Below are 19,528 nucleotides of genomic sequence, written 5' to 3' on the forward strand. Positions count from 1 at the left end.
CTAATGTTCCTGTCGTTCCCTGATAACCCTAATCATTGTTTTTTCTCTCTGAAATAAATCGCTCTTTCCTGGGGCCAATTTGGGTGGCGTATGTGCCAGCCAGTTGGACCCGTCGTTCTGTCTCATTAATAACGTGGCCCGAACTTCTTTTCTCTGGCCGTTTGTTGTCCTGTTCTTTCCGTGGAAATCCATTTTCGTAAAATGGAAAAGATTAAAGCCGCAAATATGCGACATTTTCCCCTTGAAGCTTCGAAATGAAATGAAATGAATAAAAAAACATTAAAACAATCCAACCAACGATTCAAATTTCGCCTCTTTGAGCATTTTGTTTTCGCTCACTTTTGCTCCTGGACTGGCTCAGTGGGAGTCTGTCCGCCGGAAGAAGAAGACTGTGCATCAGCGACAGCCTCCGCCTGCGCATATGATGCTGCTGCGGGCGGTGCTTGCATCTGCGGCGGCGGCGGCATCATGTGAGGAGGTGACGCCATGGGATACATGTCGTACATGCCTGGGTAGTACGGCGGTCCTGGGCTGTACCCTGGGTACATGACGCCAGGCGTACCATGAGGGGTCATAGGCCCGTATGGCGACATGGGCGGGCCATAGTGGTACGGGGAGAACGGGGGCATCCAGCCCATGGCCATGTGCTGGTGCTGCTGCATGGCCATGGGTGTCTCCATGTTGCTGTACGCAAAGTGGCCGCCGGCAGCATGGCCGTTGCCGTGTGTCTTTTTGGGGGTAGGGGTGAAGAGGTTGCCTTCACCCGCGACGGTCTGGGCCGCCTCCTCGATTGCCCGGGGCGTCTGGTCCGGGTCCGCAGGAATACCGGCGTGCTTGTCAACGGCGACCGGAGGCGGATCAAACATGGTGTGCAGGGGCGAGACGGGCTCCATGACGGGTGCGTGGCGACGACGGGGAAACGTCGCGTGCGAGTAGTTGGCCGAGCGCATGGGGAGGTTGCGTCGGGGCGTCTCAAACGTGCGAGACTGCTTCCTGTCGACGCGAACGCGGAAGCCATTGATGTCCGTGTTGTTCTGTAAACTGTTAGTTATGCCGTGTCAAAGACAGGTGTGCGGGGAGGGTTGTACGTACAAACGCCTCGATGGCGTCGTCCGCCGAGTCGGGGCGAGAAAGCTCGACAAATGCAAAGCAAGTCATTTTGCCTACTTGGTTAGCTTGGAGGCTTTGCTGGGTTGCTGCGCTCTGCCTACTTGGACTTCCTGGCACGGGCTTCTTGAAGAGCACGACGGCAATGACCTCGCCGCATGCACTGACGAGATTGGTGAGTGTCTCCTCGGTCATATTGATGGGGAGATTGCCCATGTAGATGGATCGCCTGTCGCGGTCGTACTGACTCAGGAACCGCTCCTTGTTGGGGCTGCCGGCCTTGACGTCCGGCTTAGGGTTGCTGGACGCCTTGGGGTCAAATGGAATCACTTTGAACTTGCGGTTTCCACGGAAAGTCTGCGACTGGTTAGCCATGCATTTGGGTTGCATGAGTGTGAAGCTTGCTTACCAGAGGCACGTCGCGCCTTGGGTCGTACATTTTGTACCTGACGACCATGGTTGGAGGGAGACGCATCGAGTGCTGCATGCTGGCCTCGAGCTCTTCCGCCTCGGCTACTTCGCCGAGGGAGCTCATGAGAGCGATCGCTTCGTCGGCAGTGACGGCATCTCCAGAGTGTTTGTACACAATGAATGTTGCTGTTCGCTGTTAGTCTTGGAAGCTACAAATAAGTGGTAGCAGACTTACTATGGGCCTTGGCCATTTCAGTGCGGCATTGCCGGCCGAGGATATAAGTGTCTCTGCCGCATTCCTTGGCCTTTTTTGCGTGTTCGTCGCACTACGATGGTCAGAAATGCCAAGTGTGCGTGTGTGTAGTCAAACTCACAGTAAATTGGCAAAATGCAAAAGGCATATGGCGCTGGTCGCGGCGAATCTTAACGAAGACTGGTCCATACTTGGAAAAGGCTCGAGTGACTTCGTACTCGAGAGTCTTGTCGTCGTACAATTGAGCAAGACTGCCTTGTTAGTGGGCGTCGGTGCATGGCGGTAGGGGCGATTGGAGGACTTACTTGGCGGCAAAGATGCAGGCCGTGGGGGGATAAATTCCCTGTGCGTCCACGGACGGGATTTTGGTCTCTGGAGATTCTTCGTCGTGATCGATGGCGCCATCCCTATCACTGACATGAGCTCCGGAGACGACCGAGTCGTCGTCCTCAGCAAAGACGTCGTCGTCAGTGTTGGCGCCAACCTGAAAGGAGTCGGCGCTGCCGGGACGGGATCTGGCAGCCTCGGAAGCCGATCTTTTGGCAAACAGCCTGAGATTCATTAGTGTTACGGCATGAAGAAAACAGGGGTAGGTTGTGATACATACCGCTTGCCGGCAGGAGATGGGGTCAAACTTCCGCAGGTTAGACGAGCACCTGCAAGAGTGTTAGTGTCCCATGTTGCCACAGCATTTTGAGCCGCAAACACAAAGGAAAAAGCGGCGAAAGTGAATAACAGAGAGGGAGATGAGAGTTTGTAGCCAAAAAAAAAACAACTGGTACACACCATTAGAGTCCTTACCTCTAGCGCGGTCCTCTTCGTCGGAGGAAGACAGATCGAGCAAGGGCTCGCAGGAGACGGACTTGCGAATAGTTCGCTCACCATCGCGCCTATGGTGTCTTCTGTAGCGAGAGAGAGGCTTCATAATGAAATTGGAGAGCTATGTTCGGCTTGGTCAACGCTGAGTCTGGAAAATGTAAGACGGATAGACGAGGCGGGCAGCAGCAAACGGCAAACAGGGAGCATGCCGAGCGTGAGGTGGCTCACATGTATAGGTATGTGCAGAGGAAAGAAGCACGAACCTCGAGAGTGCTTGGAAAAGATCCAAAATCAAGAGCAGGAGATGCGGCTATTCAATTGCCAGAGAGTCTCCAAAGAATGTTTGCGTTGTTTGTCAGCTGCAGGAGTGAGGCTGCAGGATACACAAGATGCGGAAGGGTGCAGGTGAGACAAGGAGAAAAGAGGTGCGTGAAGAGGAAAGAAGAGAGATTCGAGTACTTGTGCGAATGCAAATTGAATCGAAAGAAGGCTGAGTTGCAAATTTTCTGGTGGTGAGCAATGAAGATGCACAAGTTGGGTCGGGTTGGTGGGAGGATGCAGAAGAAGAGTGAATTAGGCACGCTTGATCGGGGGCGGCGTGTTAATCAGCTGCAGCAACCTAAGTACACAATCAAGATGGAACTGCAAGGTAGAAACTACGGAAATAAGGCAGAGAAAAAAGAGAAAACATTCGGCCCTTTTGGGAAAACAGCTGGCGGGCATCGTGATAGCGGCAAGTCGAGGTGAGTGTCAGGCCGGGTACCCGGGTGGCTGTATTTTGGGGACATTGAGAACGTGACGCGCATATTTTTGGCACAAAAATGCTGGGGTTTCTTGGCTAGAAGAGTATATTTAATTTTACATGCATGCGCATTGCAGGAGAAAAACGTGTTTTTGCTTGTCCGTTTGGTGACGTGGGGGAGCATGGGGGTGTTGGCGGTGCGGGAAGGCTCTGGCTCTGGGGGTCGTGACAAGGTGAAGAAGAGGCTGGTGATTGTGATGAAGAAGACTATGGCGACGATAATTCAGCAACGTTGGTGATGATGTCGGAGATGACTAATTTGATTTCATCGCGAGCAAAGACATGTGTCGGAGAGGCTGCGTTGTGTAACATGTTGGCGCCCGCACTAGTTGATGAGCCCAGCCAGCCAACCCGCGGAGTAGCGAGCTCAATGGAACAATTCAAGGAATTACTTGGATACCTACTCTGGTTAACGATGTAGGTAAACACAGTCTTGTCTCGGAATCAGGCCACGATGGTCGTCCGAGCCAAGCCCTGCCAGCTGGCAACAACCGCCAGGGTTGGAGGCGAGCAAACGGGCGCACAATAGCACGACAGGGAGATCGACGATCGATGGTATACCGGCGTATTTCAGAACGAGAAAAAGCAAGTTTTGACAAATAGTGCAGAAACGGCCAAACCAATTGCAGGGATATGAAATATAATAAACCAAGTAAAGACTCGGCTTGGGGCTGAATGTTCCTGGCTTTGAGGCGGTCAGAGTCGACAAACGGAGGGTGGGTGAGAGAATGACCACGCGAGAAGCGAAAAAGAAGAGGGCCAAAAATAGGACAAGAACAAAAGTTTTAAAATAACAGCAATAATACAAATTGTACAGCCAATACCCGCCAGAAGATTGACAGTGCCAAATCACCGCTTTTGCACAGTGCCCTCTCATGCAAACAGCTCACCGCATACCTGGCTGGCGGATGTTTTACGATGAGGCGGAGCAACATCCGTCGAACAAATGAGAAAAGGCCTCTTCATCAACATCCAACTTGCAATTTATTAATATTGATTACCCCGGAAGTTCGCCGCCATGCTTCCCAACCACAAATCTGCGAATAGACGGGCCAGCAAGCACACTTGGCTCGTCCCGAGTCCACCGGAAGTTGGCCCGCCCACCCACCACCACCCACACCAAGGAACAACACGCGAATCACATATGCACGACGCACGGCTACAGATTGTCAAGTGGGAAAAAAGAAGCGAGCAAGGGGAAATGAAGAAACAGGAAGGGATGCATCCCACCAAGCCACCCTTTTTCCCCGTGACGGCGCCATCGACAAGCCCATGTTTTATTTTCTTCTTGGACCTGGGTCGACCGTTGTTGGCCCTAGTTACCGCTTCGGTAGCCTCGCTGGTCGCTGGTCCGCACCGGATCGCCCCAGCCTTATTTCGGCCGGTCACTGACTAACCAGGTCCATGCACCTAGATAGCTGGTCCGTCTTTTCATCATCAATTGCAAGCCGTCCAATTTTCTCAAATCCCCTCCTCTCCCGCAAAGCCTCTACCAATAGCCGCCATCTTTTCAACTCCTGGCTCACAGCCCACTCCCACGACACACACCCTGGTCAACCACCATCTTTGGCCGGGCCGTCGTTCAATTCCCTCACTGCCCAGATCATAGCACCACACCCTCTCCCCCCCCCTCCAAAAAAGCCACCGGACCAGAAACTGCCCTCCCCTTTCTCCTCCTACCACACTCAACCCGTACGAGGAAGCAAGAGAGAGAGAAAGTCCGACAAATCACGGCAGAGGAGTTCGGAGCTCTCCGTTCTTTATCCCCTTTCGGTGGCTTGGCTTCTCGCCTTTGTGTCTTCCCGCGCAGTGCGCGGCGCCCGCGCGCGACCAACGAGCCCATGGGCGCTGGCGGGCTGCTCCACCGAGGAGCCTCGCCCAGCCCGTCGTCGACCTCGTCGCAGCCACCGCCTACGATGATCACGACGACGACGAGCGATTTTGACGGGAGCATGGCAAGAGGTGGAGGAGGAGGCGGGGCCGGCAGCGGAACGCGGACCACAGCCTCGACCGGACCCACGACGGCCCCCCGATCCCATCTCTATACAGCGTCACCGCCGACGACGACACCCAAGAGCACCCGCGCTGCCGCCGCGCCGCCGCAGCCGTCCATGCTGCAGCCACGCGTCGCCGTCGTCCTCAACGTGCCCGCCAAGTGGCATCCGTGGCTCTTTGCCCTCCGTTTGCTCTCCTGCCTACCCGCCGCCTGGTGGGGGCTGCCTTCGGCGCTGCACCTGCTGCTGCGCGTCCTCCCCGCCGGTCCGCCCGAGCAGCGCGACGCACTTGCCTCGCTGTATCGCGGCGACGGCCGGGCCGAGATGTATGCTCTCACCGAGACGGGCCTGGCCACGATATGGGTATGTTGCAGAAAGAGGCCTGACCAGGTCACCGCCCTTTCACATGTCAGGAACGAAGCTCTCTAACGGAACGGTTGTGCGAATAGTCATTTGCTTGCGGATATCTATCTTTCTTCTTTACTGATTGCTTAATGTCTCGGTGGTATGTATCCCGGTCTGCCTCGAATCGTTGGTCACTGGCTAACCCGCTCAGGCTCATCAACTATACCCCCCAAGCCACCATTGTCCGACTCCTCACCGTCGACGTCATCAACGCCTACCTCACCCTCACTACCCTCTCCCTCTGCGGCGGGTTCCGGGACCCGCGTCTGCTGCTTCCTGGCTGGATCGGCATCGCAACAGTACGTTTCCTCTCCGACACCAAACTCGACCAAGGGTTAAGAAGTGACGCGAAGCTAACTGTCAACAGACACTCACCGTCTGCTACCACATTAGCCACCAGCGCATCAATATCCGCAAAGAAACCTCCACCTCGGTCAACGTCTTCTCCATCGCCAGCTACCTGAGCATGGTTGCCCTCCTCGCCCACATGCTGGCCTTTCAGCCCGACTACCCCGCCATGCCCGTCGTTGTCCACGGCCGCCGCCTTTGGGGTGACCTGCTGCACTACATGGCGCAGATCAAAGGCACAATTGAACGTGAGAGGGCAGAGTTGTAAGACAACGAGGGCTGGCTGTTTTATTGGCTATGCAAGTTGAAAATTGGCGCTGTTTTCTTGTCCATTTCTCGTTTCTCGTTTCCTTATTCCCCCATAGAAAGTTCTGATCCCCCCGTCAAAGTTGTACCTTGCCAGCCTCGCAGGAGCAATTCGCGGAACTCGTTTGTTAGCAGCGGTCCTGCTTTCAACGTCTATAATTCCATAGTGCAGGACTCGGTGTTAATACCGTGTTTCACCTGCACATGTCTGCAGCTGCATGAACCGACCGAGTCACGGCAAACAATGGCAAATACCAGTACCATCGCCTACATGCATCTGATTATCCACGTCAGAGCTACACAAACGTCGGGCTGGGGGTATCATATTTGTATTGCCCTAGACTACGACCGGGCTTGCCCTAACTGCTAGTAAAACGAGCGACCGAAGAGCAAAAGCGAACATCTTGGCCCGTAGCATAATCAGGTTGTCGCGTCAGAACGCTAAGCTAAAGCATGTTTTGTCCTCTCTTCCAACTATAACCATGTTGAGGTATTAAAGTGAAACAGAGGCTTGCGTGCCTCGCTGCGACGAAGATTGCAGGCCAATACCAAGTGTTGGTAGCCCCCGAGTTTCTCGAAAAAATCACGACTGCATCTCCTCATTCTTCTCGCACATTGGTGGATTGGTCCGTCGTCCCTAGAGGCGCTCGTGGGAAATCACGTTTCCCAAGCCCCGGCCAGACTGCTGCGAAAGAGTGCATGCAGTACTTGTCATGACCGAGATGCGATGCTTTCTAGTCGGGGGGGAAGGCTCATCCCCAAACACGCCCTGTGGATGCGGCCCGCATGCGAATCGCTGTAGAGACGGTCTGCAGCTGCATGTTGCCGGCAGGGCGACGGCGCCACAGGCCAACTTAGAAACCGTGGACTTTGATAGTCTTGGGGTCTAGCTCAAGGCCCTCCTTCTTGTCGATGAGAAAGTCCTGGACATCTTTGCGCTGATCGCCCTGGAGCTGGATCACCTCTCCCATCTCGGAGTCTGCGACAATGGTGCCATTGCAAGCTATTGTAAACGTTGCGTTAGTGGTTGTGTGTGAGTGAAAGAGTCGTTCTCGGATCGTTGAGCGACGTTTGAAAGCATTTTACACTTTGGTCTAGCCAACTAGTGGAGAGTAAAAAGTGTGTAAAGTAGAGAGACGTACCAAACTTCTTCTTGATGACCTTGAGAATTTTCTTCTGGTCAAATTTCTTCGGAAGACCCTGGACCGTGGTCAAAGTCTTGCGACCATTACGCTCTGCACCACCGTGTTAGTAAGAGAGTCGTTGGGGCGAGACCCTCGGCCACCGCGCACGCGACCATGGGTCTGTCGAGGTTGCGCGGGGTTATGAGGCGAGCGGGATTAAAACGTACGCTGAATGCGTATATGAATGTAATTCTGAGTCTGTTTGTTGACTTCTCCGGTGTCCTCGTCGGCTTCGGCGAAGGGGTCTGCAAGCATGTGTTGGTCAGCAAAGCGTCCAAAGTGAGGCGACAGATGCAACGAGGTTGCTGTGGTGGTGGGCTGGTGGCCGGACGCGGGGTCGTGTCTTGGGGCGTCGCACAGACAGCAATCGGTTGACAAAGCTGCCAGAGACGATGGGAAGTAGGAGAAAGGGACAAAAGAAGACCTAGCTCCGTAGTCAAGATAATCGTAACGTACCGTAAGACTTGAGATTTTCGATGGACATAAACTCGGAGGTACCTGGGTAACCTTGGGAAATGGGTTTTGCGGTGGGGGAGGGGACGAGCGACCGACGGCTTTCTGAAGCGGTCTCGCTGGGAGCTGATAGTTTCTTGGAGGGGAGAGGGTCTGCTGTTGATGCGAGAGCTGGGCTGCGAGGGCGCGAGAGAAGCTGGCGAAGCTGGCTTGTTTGCTGGGTTGTTGGTGGTTTGGGTGCAGGAGGCAAATTGGTGTGTGCGCCCGGTGGCACGTATTTATTAGAATCGGGAAAGGAAGTAGGGAGAAGTAGACTTTGCCTGCACCAGCCACAGGAGTCACCGGGCTACAGCGGGCTTTCGCGGTCCTGAGCACTAATCAGGCCTGCATTTTGGGTGCTGTTGGGGCAGTGAGTGGCTAATGTGTGGCTGGTGGCGGGGCAAAGGCGGGACCGTTGTGTAAAATTTGGCTTTTGATGCCACTCTTGATGCTGCAAGGTGCCCTGTACTTGACGCTGGATCGCCTGGCCGCGAGCAGGTGGGGCACACAGGCCTTAACGCTAGAGATACTTGAAGCTACCTAAGGTACCTTAGTACAATTGCAGTGTTGGAGGAACGGTATCTAGGTGCGATGGCAATGGTCATGCTGGCTTTGATCAGTAATTTGGTTAAATCATCTTCACAGAAATCTATAGGAAATATAGAGCTTTGCACTTTTTACTGAACTATTGGCAGGTGTCAAACAGACAACTGCTCATGGTGTTTGTACTACAGGTGAATGCATTAAAAGATATTTGTGCCTGGATTTCAAGGCATCACGCATCACCTGCACCGCCTCACCGGTGCCGCTCACTGTGCCTCACCACCCAATTATGTACATCACATGCCCAAAATCATGAGACAATGTACCTATCACTTTGCCCTCATCCATTGAATCAGACCTCCATGGTCATGATTGTTACCTCTCGAGTATTGCCTGGACTAGTCGTGCATCTCCCTGCAGTCTCCGCACCTGTCCATCCATTCATCGACAGCCTTGCAGGAATCCATCGATCTTGCCCGGAATATTCATAGTCACAGCTTTCATCAACTATGTAGAAGACACGTTGTCGCTGTTGTATACTTGGGAAAGAGAGACTCACAGGTACGCTCATGTCTGGCACGAGTGTTGGTCATGCGCAGAATGAGCGACCTACCCTGTAAATATCGGTCTTCCCCACGATATCGTCGCTATGATGGCTTAATTAAAGTTCGTCTGAAACTACATAAAGGCATCAAATGCCAAGAAAGCAAAGCCCGGGGAGGTGTTACGCTTGGCAATCGGGCAAGGTATCACCACGTTCGCCAATACGGACATGCCCGCTGCAATCTGAACGGCTCGCTGACGCTCAGAAACTACAATGTGGTGGAAACGCTAGTGTCTGCAGAGGCCCCATGAGCTTTTACATTTGTACTACTTGAGATACGTTTACATTTGTACCACTTGAGATACGTTTACATTTGTACTACTTGAGATACGGCATGCAACGATTGTAGACTGTGACTTCAATGTATGCTGTGTCGACTGTTGACGTCTGGGTACATGGCTGTTAGGTCAGATCGCAATGGCACTGACACTCCAATTTTTGGAAGCGTTTACCATGGTGAGGATTTCTTAGGAAGAGAAAATTCCATTGCTGAAATGGGATAAGCAAGTACAGGCGCGCCTCAACTTGGCGGCTCCGCCATCACCGAAACAAACTCGGATGTTGTGGTGACATGCGAGCTGGACCTTCATCGCTGAACATATACTTTCTGTTAGCTTGAATATATAGACTAGACATATGTGATACAGAAGGTAAGATAACACTCACAATTTGCTAATATATTCGAACGATTACTCTCCGCTGTAGCCAGCCCCACGTCTAAGATTGGCGACGTTTGCTATATAACACGCTTAGTATTCCTAGTCCACAAGTCTAATAGCATGTGTCGAGTTATTTGTTCTACGCAATCATTTATTTTGAACTGAAAAGAGTTGACTGTAAACATTTGAGGTCTGACAGGGACCCCCTTCAAGCCGGAATGAATTGGCATGCTCATATGGAGCGAAGACACAACAATGAATTAGCAAGATGAGGTTACCGGACCAGATCAACCACTCTGAGCCTTGGAGCCAGTCGGACCATTTTCCATTCGCCGAGTACAAGTTGCTTGACAAACGTCGAATTCTGGCTGAACGACCGCGGCGGCGCGATGACACAGTCGGAAGCTGACAAAGGCGAGGACAATAATACAATAATATAACGAAAGGAGTAGGTTCTTTTCAAACTTGCGTCGGGTTCTTTTTGATAATCCCCGCTAAAAAACGGACTCGTTGCCGTTCTCCCGCGTCGCGATGCAAATGAACATGTCAAAGAAACCTCGTGAATCTGATGGGAAAATGGTGCAGCTCTCAAAGTAGAAGCTTCTCAGGGCGACACAAAGCGAGAATCTTCTCCTTCCTTATTGTGCCATGTTAACATGCTTCTCTGCGGGCGTAATAGTCCGTCCATGTGCCGCGCCTGCCTAATTCAGATGGGGGATCCCGTAATATGTGGCCTGGACCCGACGATAAACGCTCCAACATGCCGACCGACTTACAATGGCTTGTATAAAATGACCGAAGTAACTATGTGGTGGCAAAATGGAGGAGATATTACCTAGCTGATAGAGAGTACATCATCGTTATTAACACAAGATGCAATTGCTCATGTTGACGGCCGTTCTTGGCCTTGTGGCTACCGGGGAGGCCTTCCCCAGAATTGTCAAGCCGATTAGGCCTATGAGGACTATGTCGGAAACTGGCCAGAATCCAAACTCGAGTGACGCGACGCAGGCGTACTTTGACCAGCTCATCGACCACAGCCGTCCGGAGCTCGGTACCTTCAAGCAGCGGTACTACTACAGCACCAAGTACTATAAGGGCCCGGGCTCGCCTGTGTCCCTCGATGCGCCGTCCGAGGCGGCCCTGCCACCCGAGTACGTGGACCTGACCAACCGCACCATGATCGGGTTCATCGCGCAGAACCTGGGCGGCGCGGCCCTTGCCCTCGAGCACCGCTTCTACGGCGAGAGCACCCCCGTCAAGGGCACCCCGAACACGGAGACATTCCAGCCGCTGACGCTGGAAAACTCGATTGATGACCTCGTCTATTTCGCGAGAAACGTCAAGCTCCCATTTGACACTGAAGGCATGTCGCACCCCGACCGAGCGCCGTGGACGCTGAGCGGCTGCTCGTACTCGGGCGCGTTGTCGGCGTGGACCGAGAGGCTCGCGCCGGGCACATTTTGGGCGTACCAGGCTGGAAGTGCTGTCGTAGAGGCACGCAACAGCCTCTGGCAGTACTATAAGGTGATTGGGGATGCGCTGCCGCAAAACTGCTCAGCCGACTGGCGGCTCGTCATGGAGCACATTGACGACGTGCTCATGAACGGCAGCGATTGCAGAAAGACGGAGCTGAAGCGCCACTTGGGAGCGGCAAATGCCACCGACGAGGAGGCTGCCGAGACCGCAACGCGTTGGTTGCCTCAGTGGCAGCGTCAGCAGTACTCCTCTGGCTACTCTATGGTTTTCAAAGTCTGCGACTTCATCGAGGTACATTGCAATCGCTGCATTGGCTACTGCTTACTAGCAGCGTTGCCGATCCTGACACTATACTCATTCTCTTCCATGTAGAATCAACTGCCCGAAAAGTACGAGGCTGCACCAGGGCCCGACGGGCTTGGGCTGGAAAAGGCACTGCAAGGCTACTTGCGCTGGCAAGACTCACTCAATACCCCGTCTCACGTCGACCAGGCGGACGATGGCCTGGTAGACCCTTGGCTATGGCAACTCTGTAATGAACCGTAAGACAATCAAGACCAGCCAACTACCCGATTTCAACTGCCAACTAACAAAATTGACAGGTTCCAGTGGTGGCCCACGGAGAAGCCCGGTGAGCCCCTCCACATCACCACCGGCTACGACACGGAGGAGTCCGCGCGGAAGGAGGACTGCATCGATATATTCCCCGACGTCGGCAAGTATAAGGTCGGCATCAAGCTGGGCCGCGATGAGACCACAGTGAACCGTCTGACGGGTGGGTGGGATAACAACAACGCCACACGGCTGGTCTGGGTCAATGCCGAGCTCGACCCATGGCTGTTCGCGACCGTCTCCTCGCCCGACAGACCTGGCGGCCCGCTGGAGGGCACGGATGACGCGCCCCTGTACTGGCTGCCCGGCGCTGCGCATTGCAACGACTACAGGACGGAGAATTACAACGTCAACGAGGATGCGCGCGCCATGTTTGACGGCGTGGCGGACAACATGAAGAGGTGGGCGGCTGACTTTTACATGCAGCACAACATCACACGCGACTTCTAAGTAGGGTCACACGCGCGGGGGAACATGTCAAGTGAGAGAAATGGGGATCTAGCTGGCTTATACATACGTACATGCTTGGTCGAAACAAGTACATAATCTTGAGTACACATATATTCTACGTGCCAATGAGCCGACGTCCTCGAGAAGCTGCTGGCTCATCGTGGGTCTAAACTGCAAGTCTGTTACAATAGCATAAAGTAGGAGAAAAGGTACACCGGTACATTTGACATATCAATTGACAAAGAAATCAAGGCCTGGCTGCAAGCAGCAAATCATATTGTCTGTTGTCTTGGTTGGATGCGCCACTACTAACCCCGCTGCGAGAGCACCCTCGGGATCCTTCTCAAATTGACGCATCACCTCGCCAAGTATAGCGAAAGACAATACACGATAGACATGATGGACAAGGAGCCGTCAAAAACCACCCGAGAATTCTTACTTGCTCAGGTCAAGGAAGATCCCGGGCTGCCTCGACCGCAGCCGACGACATCATTCTGGCAGGTCCCGCCACACGCAACACTCGCGGACAAGCAGTCTTCCCAGCTCCCCGCCAACACCGATATTGCAATTATCGGATCCGGCATAACAGGGTGCAGCGTGGCCAAGCACATCCTGAACATTTCGTCGCGCTCGGCCGGCTCCGACGCAGTGACGGTGACGGTCTTTGAGGCGCGCACGCTGGTGAGCGGCGCGACAGGCCGCAACGGGGGCCTGCTGACCTCGTTTGTGCCGGAAGAGTTTGCGGATCTTGTCGAGCACTACGGTGCGGAGGAGGCCGTCAAGATTGCGCGCTTTGCCAAGCGCAGCCTGGACAAGGTGCACGAGCTGGCGAACGCGTCGCCGGAGCGCAAGGAACGGAGCCAGGTGCGGCCGTTGCGCGATGTCGTCTGCTTCAGCGACCCCGGCGACTTTGCGGAAGCGAAAAGGTCGTGGCGCTTGTACGAGGAGCACATCCCAGAGGACAGGGGCAAGACAGAATTTCTCTCCCCGGCGGAGGCAGCGCAGGTACGCTCAGCCATGTGACTTGATCGGTTGAAAGCTGATGGGGTGCTAGAAGTACAATGTCCGCGCAACGGCGGGAGCTTTGACGTTCCCAAACGGCGCTGGCTGGCCGTATCGGCTGATTACGGATGTATGGTCCCAGCTGTGGGAGCAATATCAGTCCATATTGAGCATCGAAACCAAGACGCCGGTCGAGAACATTACGTATGAGGCCAGCAACGCGGTGTATCCATACACATTGCACACACCGCGAGGCGTGGTCAGGGCCGCCAAGGTGATCCATGCGACGAATGGGTACGCTGGCCACTTGTTACCGGCTCTTCGCGGCAGCATCTACCCGCTGCGCGGGAGCATGTCGGTGCAACGAGGGACACCAGAGTTTGGCCGTCACGGCAGCAGGCTGACGTGGAGCATGACCAACAAGAGAACCTACGAGCCGGAGACGGACGTGCTGGAAGCGGGCACGTACTACGCACACCAGAATGCGATTACGGGGGACATGTTTATCGGTGGCGAAAAGACCACGGCGAGCGCCTTCTTCGTCGCCGACGACAGCGAGGTCAACGCGCACTGCCGGGCCAACTTTGCGACGCTGCTGCCGCGCTACTTTGTCCGGGGCTGGGACGAGGGCGGCGGCGGCCCGGAGATATGCGCGATGTGGACGGGCATCATGGGCTTCACGGGAGACCGGCTGCCGCTGGTCGGGCCGCTGCCGGCGAGCGCGACGAGGCAACGAGGCGGCGACGGCGAGTGGATCGCGGCGGGCTTCAACGGCTACGGCATGTCGCTGTGCTGGGCGTGCGGCGAGGCGGTGGCCAGGATGGTGCTCGGGATGGACGTGGCGGACTGGCTGCCGGCGGCGTTTCTGGCGACGAGGAAGCGGATCGAGCAGCCGGCGCAGCGAGGAGCGCTGAACGCGGTTCTAGAATTGCTGGATGCGTGACGAGGTAACTGATGGGTACGAATGAATGGGGCGATACCTTGAACCCATATTGGTCGTAATAGAAACTTCTCACCGTGTCGACAAACGGACGTGCATGTTGATAGCAGGGCGGCGTTATCGATTTTCGTGCATTGCATGTCTGGGCAAGGCGAGAGGAGTGAGGAGGAGTCAGAGGAGAAATCCACAGCGCTCGTTGCCTTTGTGGACACTGGACTGGCCTTGCGAACCACTTTCCGCGCGCTGCATCGGACTGTTTTTGGAATCAAGGTGGCCAAGAATCAGGGCAGGGGGTCCATCTTGGCATTCCTACCTACCTATATATCGTATCGTTATTAGTTAGGGTACTTGAAGAAGGAGCGCAACAAGGCTGTGGCAGATGTCATGTCATTCAATATGTCAAAGGTTTGCTAGTGGCGTCCACAGTATCATGGAGCTGTCCACCCACACCATGTGCTCACAGGTACCAAGCAAGTTGCCAAGCTGGGCAGTTAGTAACTACAGTTGGTAGGTACCTACGGAATAAATTGCGAGGGAGTTGGTGATGGCAAGGGCACTCAAATCAGGCGGGCGCTAAATGGTTGAGGCGCTATAATTGACGTATTATAGCCAAAAAGTCCGTGGGAGAAAGTTTACAGGGAATGCATCACATTATTACAGGGGACATGACACAAAAACGCCCGGGCTTATAGGGCTTACAGGCTGTTATCGAAGATATGGGGAGCCTGTGAATGAAAGCATCGGAATCAGCAGTGGCAGCTCTTGCACTTAACACATTCAAATTAATGTACACGCATGCAGAACAAATTTCCATCACATTGGCGCGCTGGAAAGGGGCTTGGATTTAGTTACTCTATTAATTTCCGAACTTCTCTCTTCTCCTTGTCCAACAAAACAATGGCGGCCCGATGGACAATCACTGCGGATTTTGCCCTGCTTCGATGCTGTTGTCCTCTACTCCATCCGATCCGATGATACGATCATCCACAGAACACAGAACTCCCCAACACCAGCATGATCACTACTAGCATCCCAGGGCTCCATGTGCGCGTGAAGAGACAATTTCACTTCCGAAAAGCTTGACCTTCTCGGCTCCCCACCAGGCACTAGTCCAGGGACAACTCCCCAGTCTGTCAGCCTCTAGGCAGGGAGGGGCACATAACTTGATTGTTGACAGGATGAGAAACTATGCTGTATGGGGCAGGCGTGGCGCAAAGGCTGCTGCGCGCGGAAATATTGCAGACGAATCTGCCCTTCTTTGGCCGTTGGCTGGCTGGCAGCAAAGGGGTGGTCGACTTTTTCACGAGTGCCCTAGTTACAAGGTGGGAGCTGAGTGCTCGCTTGTGATCTGCATACTGACATCTTTGGCAGGCGAATTTGGCCGGCGACTTAAATTTAATAAGTTCCTGAGACAAGGAAAACCGGCGATTGCCTCTTTTGGATACTGTCAGCTCCTTGGCAGAAACCCCAAGCAAAACCTCGTTCTACTTGACACCACCCGAGCACCCAACGGCCAACCCAGGCACACGCATAACCCGGCTACGCTACTCCTGCACTTGAGCCTCCAGCTATTCCTGTTCCTGAACGAGGCGCTCCTCCGCCAGCCCTTCGTTGGTCCCAGCTAGTTCACGATATCCACACATGCTCCTTCTCGACCCGTTCGTCGCCGCCATGATCCATCCCACCGACGCCGCCCACGCCAATAATACCACAGCCTGGCTGGCCTTCCCAAATCTCCCCTCGGAGCAAAATGCCTCCTCCTTCGGTCGACCCGCTCCATCTAGGCATCTGGACAGGGTGGTGCGTGGGCAAAAGTCGAGAGAGAGCGAACCGCCATGGCACGCCGCGCCACTCTCACACCCACCTTTCTGCTGACGCCTTGCCCGTCCGTTAACTAGTCTGCAACTACCGCTGGCTGGCTGAACGAGCCGGAGATCGTGGGAGAGGCCGCACAGTGAAAAGGGCGGCTACTCCGCTCCTTCAGCTTGATGGCGTCCCTTCCTCTCATCAACTCTCTCTCTTTCAACGTAGAGACTCAGCAGGCTCGGATACTAGGCCTTCTTGTAGACGCTTTCGTCTACGTCCTTTCATTCATACCAAACGACCGACCACACCACAGTCTTTTATAACCCCCCAGGTTTCGACCAAATTACAATCTTTTACTACACAATGGTTTCCAAATTCCTTGCCGCTCTCGCCGTTGCTGGCCTGGCCTCGGCCGCCGGCACCAACGTTGCCAAGTTCAACGCTTACTGGGTAGGACACACCACCATGACGCCAATGGCAGTCACCCGGAAACTCTTCATTGACTAACATGCTTTGATCGCACAATACAGGGCCAGTCTGGTCCTTACGACGAGAGTCTCAAGCAACGCTGTGACGAGGGTGCCGACTACATCAGCCTGTCCTTTGTCACCTCGTCCCCCGAGAACAACCCTTCTGGGTATCCCGGCATCGGCTTTGCCGCTCACTGCTGGGCTGATTCTTTCGAGGTGGACGGCAAGCCGACCAACCTGCTCAGCCACTGCCAAACCATCATTGATGATCTCGAGTACTGCCGTAGCAAGGGCATCAAGATGCTCCTCTCCATTGGCGGTGTCTGGGACCAGAAGACATCCGACTACCGCGTCAGCACCGAGAAGAACGGCCGCGACTTTGCCGACTTTCTCTGGGGTGCCTTTGGCCCTTACGATGCGTCCTGGAAGGGCCCTCGCCCCTTTGACAGCCAGACCGACCCTACCAAGCACAGCGCCATTGACGGCTTCGACTTTGATCTCGAGCTGCCCCAGGTCGACGGCAAAAACTTTGACAACAAGCCCTGGATCGCCATGGCCGACCAGTTCCGCTCCCACAGCAAGGACGTCATCATCACCGGCGCCCCCCAGTGCCCGACCTCCCCCCAGTGGTTCGCTATGAAGGAGATGATCCAAAAGACCCAGTTCGATGCCCTCTTCATCCAGTTCTACAACAACATCGGGTGTGATCTGGTTGATGGCAACGACCCCCTGAACCCCAGCGAAAACTTCAACTACAACGAGTGGGAAACCATCATCGCCTCCAGCGAGAAGAGCAAGAACGCCAAGCTCTTTGTTGGCATCCCTGCCGCGCCCGAGCCCCTCAACTTGTGGTCTGGCTACGTCACTCCTAAGGAGCTCGAGCCCATCATCTGCAACATTGCCAAGCGTCCCTCGTTTGGTGGTATTTCCATCTGGGACATGTGGACCGGCAAGAACAACATCATCGATGGCAAGTCCTTCAACGAGCACGTCCAGGATATTCTCAGCAAGTGCGGTGACCACACCACCACTACTACTACTACTACTACGACGACGACAACCTCTACGACCTCGAGCACCACGAGCACCACGACGACTACGACGACTAGCTCTTCCAGCACCACCACTACCACCTCGTCCAGCTCTAGCATTCCCACCTCGACTAGCACCAGCACCTCGACCTCGTCTTCCACCAGCAGCCAGTCCACCTCTAGCTCCAGCACGTCCTCTGTGAGCTCCAGCTCCAGCTCCGCTATTCCTACCGGCTCGAGCTCCAGCTCTTCTGTTGTTCCTACTGGTAGCTCCAGCTCCTCTAGCAGCTCTGTTGTCCCTACTGGCAGCTCCAGCTCCGCTCTTCCTACCGGCTCGAGCTCCAGCTCTTCTGTTGTTCCTACTGGTAGCTCCAGCTCTTCTAGCAGCTCTGTTGTCCCCACTGGCAGCTCCAGCTCATCTGTTGTCCCTACTGGCAGCTCCAGCTCCAGCTCTTCTGTTGTTCCTACTGGCAGCTCCAGCTCCTCCGGCTCTGTTGCTCCTACTGGTAGCTCCAGCTCCAGCTCCAGCTCTTCTGTTGTCCCAACTGGCGGTTCCAGCTCCTCCAGCTCTTCTGTCCAGACCAGCAGCAGCACCAGCTCCTCTGCCGTTCCTACCGGCTCCAGCTCCAGCTCCGCTGTTCCTACTTCTCAGTCTAGCTCCTCCATCTCTATCTCGACTGGAACCGGCTTCCCTACCTCGGCTTCTAGCTCCAGCGTCATCCTCACCACTGGTCCTGCGACCACGGCTCCTCCCGTGACCTCGGCACCCTGGACCAACACCACCACGACGTCGCAGGAGATGACCACCAGCACCGTGTTCACGACCACGACCCGCACCATCACCTCGTGTGCGCCTACCGTGACCAACTGCCCTGCCCGTGTCGTCACCGAGACCATTGCTCTGTATACGACCGTCTGCCCCGTCACCCAGACCAACCAGCCCCCCAAGCCGACCGCCACTGCCAGCCAGCCCACCGAGGAGATGACTACCAGCACCGTCTACACCACCACCACTTACACCATCAGCAAGTGCCCTCCCAGCGTCACCAACTGCCCCATCGGCCATGTGACGACTGAGACCATCTCGGTTTCGACGACTGTCTGCCCCGTCACCAAGACCAACGAGGTTCCTCAGCCTACCCAGCCCGCTGGCAAGCCCACGGGCCAGCAGCCTTCCGGCCAGCAGCCTTCCGGCCAGCAGCCTTCCGGCCAGCAGCCTTCCGGCCAGCAGCCTTCCGGCCAGCAGCCTTCCGGCCAGCAGCCTTCCGGCCAGCAGCCTTCCGGCCAGCAGCCTTCCGGCCAGCAGCCTTCCGGCCAGCAGCCTTCCGGCCAGCAGCCTTCGGCCAGCAAGTCCACCCAGTCCCTGACCACTACCACCCTGCACAGCACCAAGACCATCTTCAAGACGCTGTCCCTGGCCCCCGAGACCACCCTCACCGTCGTACCCGTGAAGCCTACCGGCAACCAGTGCCCTGGCGGCCCCAACTGCGCTCCCGTCAGCACTGGCGCTCCCGTCGGCACTGGCGCTCCTTCGGCTCCCGTTGTCAAACCTACCACTCCCATCGTTACCGGTGGTGCTTCCTCTATTACCGCTGGTCTGGTCGCTCTCGTGGCTGCCCAGATCTTCCTCTTGTAAAAAAGGAGACAAGGATACTAAAATTGGAATTTCATTGTTACTTATACTTGTGTGTTTGATCTCATGATAGAAAGCATTTCCTTACATTTCGGATTTATTCACGTGGGGTCGCCTCCCTTTTCCCTTCTTCATTGGTTTACTCGACTCTCTGTCCCTAGCCTGTATTTAATGCTTG

The 19,528-nt window shown here is 55.0% G+C and overlaps 6 protein-coding genes across 6 annotated transcripts; 4 read left to right on the plus strand and 2 right to left on the minus strand.

Moving 5' to 3' along the window:
* Nucleotides 1-335: 335 nt before the first annotated feature.
* CCM_06530 (RNA-binding protein) lies at nucleotides 336-3,704 on the minus strand (the record flags this gene model as incomplete). The annotated part of the gene is made up of 10 exons (XM_006671671.1): nucleotides 336-1,034; nucleotides 1,093-1,464; nucleotides 1,517-1,704; nucleotides 1,754-1,844; nucleotides 1,893-2,022; nucleotides 2,077-2,322; nucleotides 2,379-2,427; nucleotides 2,573-2,711; nucleotides 3,218-3,232; nucleotides 3,624-3,704. The coding sequence occupies 10 exons, from the start codon at nucleotides 3,702-3,704 to the stop codon at nucleotides 336-338; spliced, it is 2,010 nt and encodes a 669-aa protein (XP_006671734.1).
* Nucleotides 3,705-4,410: 706 nt separating this feature from the next.
* Nucleotides 4,411-6,407, plus strand: CCM_06531 (uncharacterized protein; the record flags this gene model as incomplete). The annotated part of the gene is made up of 4 exons (XM_006671672.1): nucleotides 4,411-4,741; nucleotides 5,046-5,749; nucleotides 5,836-6,090; nucleotides 6,159-6,407. The coding sequence occupies 4 exons, from the start codon at nucleotides 4,411-4,413 to the stop codon at nucleotides 6,405-6,407; spliced, it is 1,539 nt and encodes a 512-aa protein (XP_006671735.1).
* Nucleotides 6,408-7,299: 892 nt separating this feature from the next.
* CCM_06532 (translation initiation factor SUI1, putative) lies at nucleotides 7,300-8,113 on the minus strand (the record flags this gene model as incomplete). Its single annotated transcript, XM_006671673.1, has 4 exons — nucleotides 7,300-7,448; nucleotides 7,588-7,680; nucleotides 7,797-7,874; nucleotides 8,086-8,113. The coding sequence occupies 4 exons, from the start codon at nucleotides 8,111-8,113 to the stop codon at nucleotides 7,300-7,302; spliced, it is 348 nt and encodes a 115-aa protein (XP_006671736.1).
* A 2,687-nt stretch (nucleotides 8,114-10,800) lies between these two features.
* On the plus strand, nucleotides 10,801-12,468 carry CCM_06533 (serine peptidase, putative; the record flags this gene model as incomplete). Its single annotated transcript, XM_006671674.1, has 3 exons — nucleotides 10,801-11,697; nucleotides 11,779-11,948; nucleotides 12,009-12,468. 3 exons carry the CDS (start codon nucleotides 10,801-10,803, stop codon nucleotides 12,466-12,468), a joined length of 1,527 nt encoding a protein of 508 aa, XP_006671737.1.
* A 396-nt stretch (nucleotides 12,469-12,864) lies between these two features.
* Nucleotides 12,865-14,413, plus strand: CCM_06534 (FAD dependent oxidoreductase; the record flags this gene model as incomplete). The annotated part of the gene is made up of 2 exons (XM_006671675.1): nucleotides 12,865-13,473; nucleotides 13,523-14,413. The coding sequence occupies 2 exons, from the start codon at nucleotides 12,865-12,867 to the stop codon at nucleotides 14,411-14,413; spliced, it is 1,500 nt and encodes a 499-aa protein (XP_006671738.1).
* A 2,166-nt stretch (nucleotides 14,414-16,579) lies between these two features.
* On the plus strand, nucleotides 16,580-19,353 carry CCM_06535 (class III chitinase ChiA1; the record flags this gene model as incomplete). Its single annotated transcript, XM_006671676.1, has 2 exons — nucleotides 16,580-16,666; nucleotides 16,747-19,353. The coding sequence occupies 2 exons, from the start codon at nucleotides 16,580-16,582 to the stop codon at nucleotides 19,351-19,353; spliced, it is 2,694 nt and encodes an 897-aa protein (XP_006671739.1).
* Between the last annotated feature and the right edge of the window lie 175 nt (nucleotides 19,354-19,528).

This window comes from Cordyceps militaris (genome assembly GCF_000225605.1).
Source record: "Cordyceps militaris CM01 unplaced genomic scaffold CCM_S00005, whole genome shotgun sequence".
NCBI lineage: Eukaryota > Fungi > Ascomycota > Sordariomycetes > Hypocreales > Cordycipitaceae > Cordyceps > Cordyceps militaris.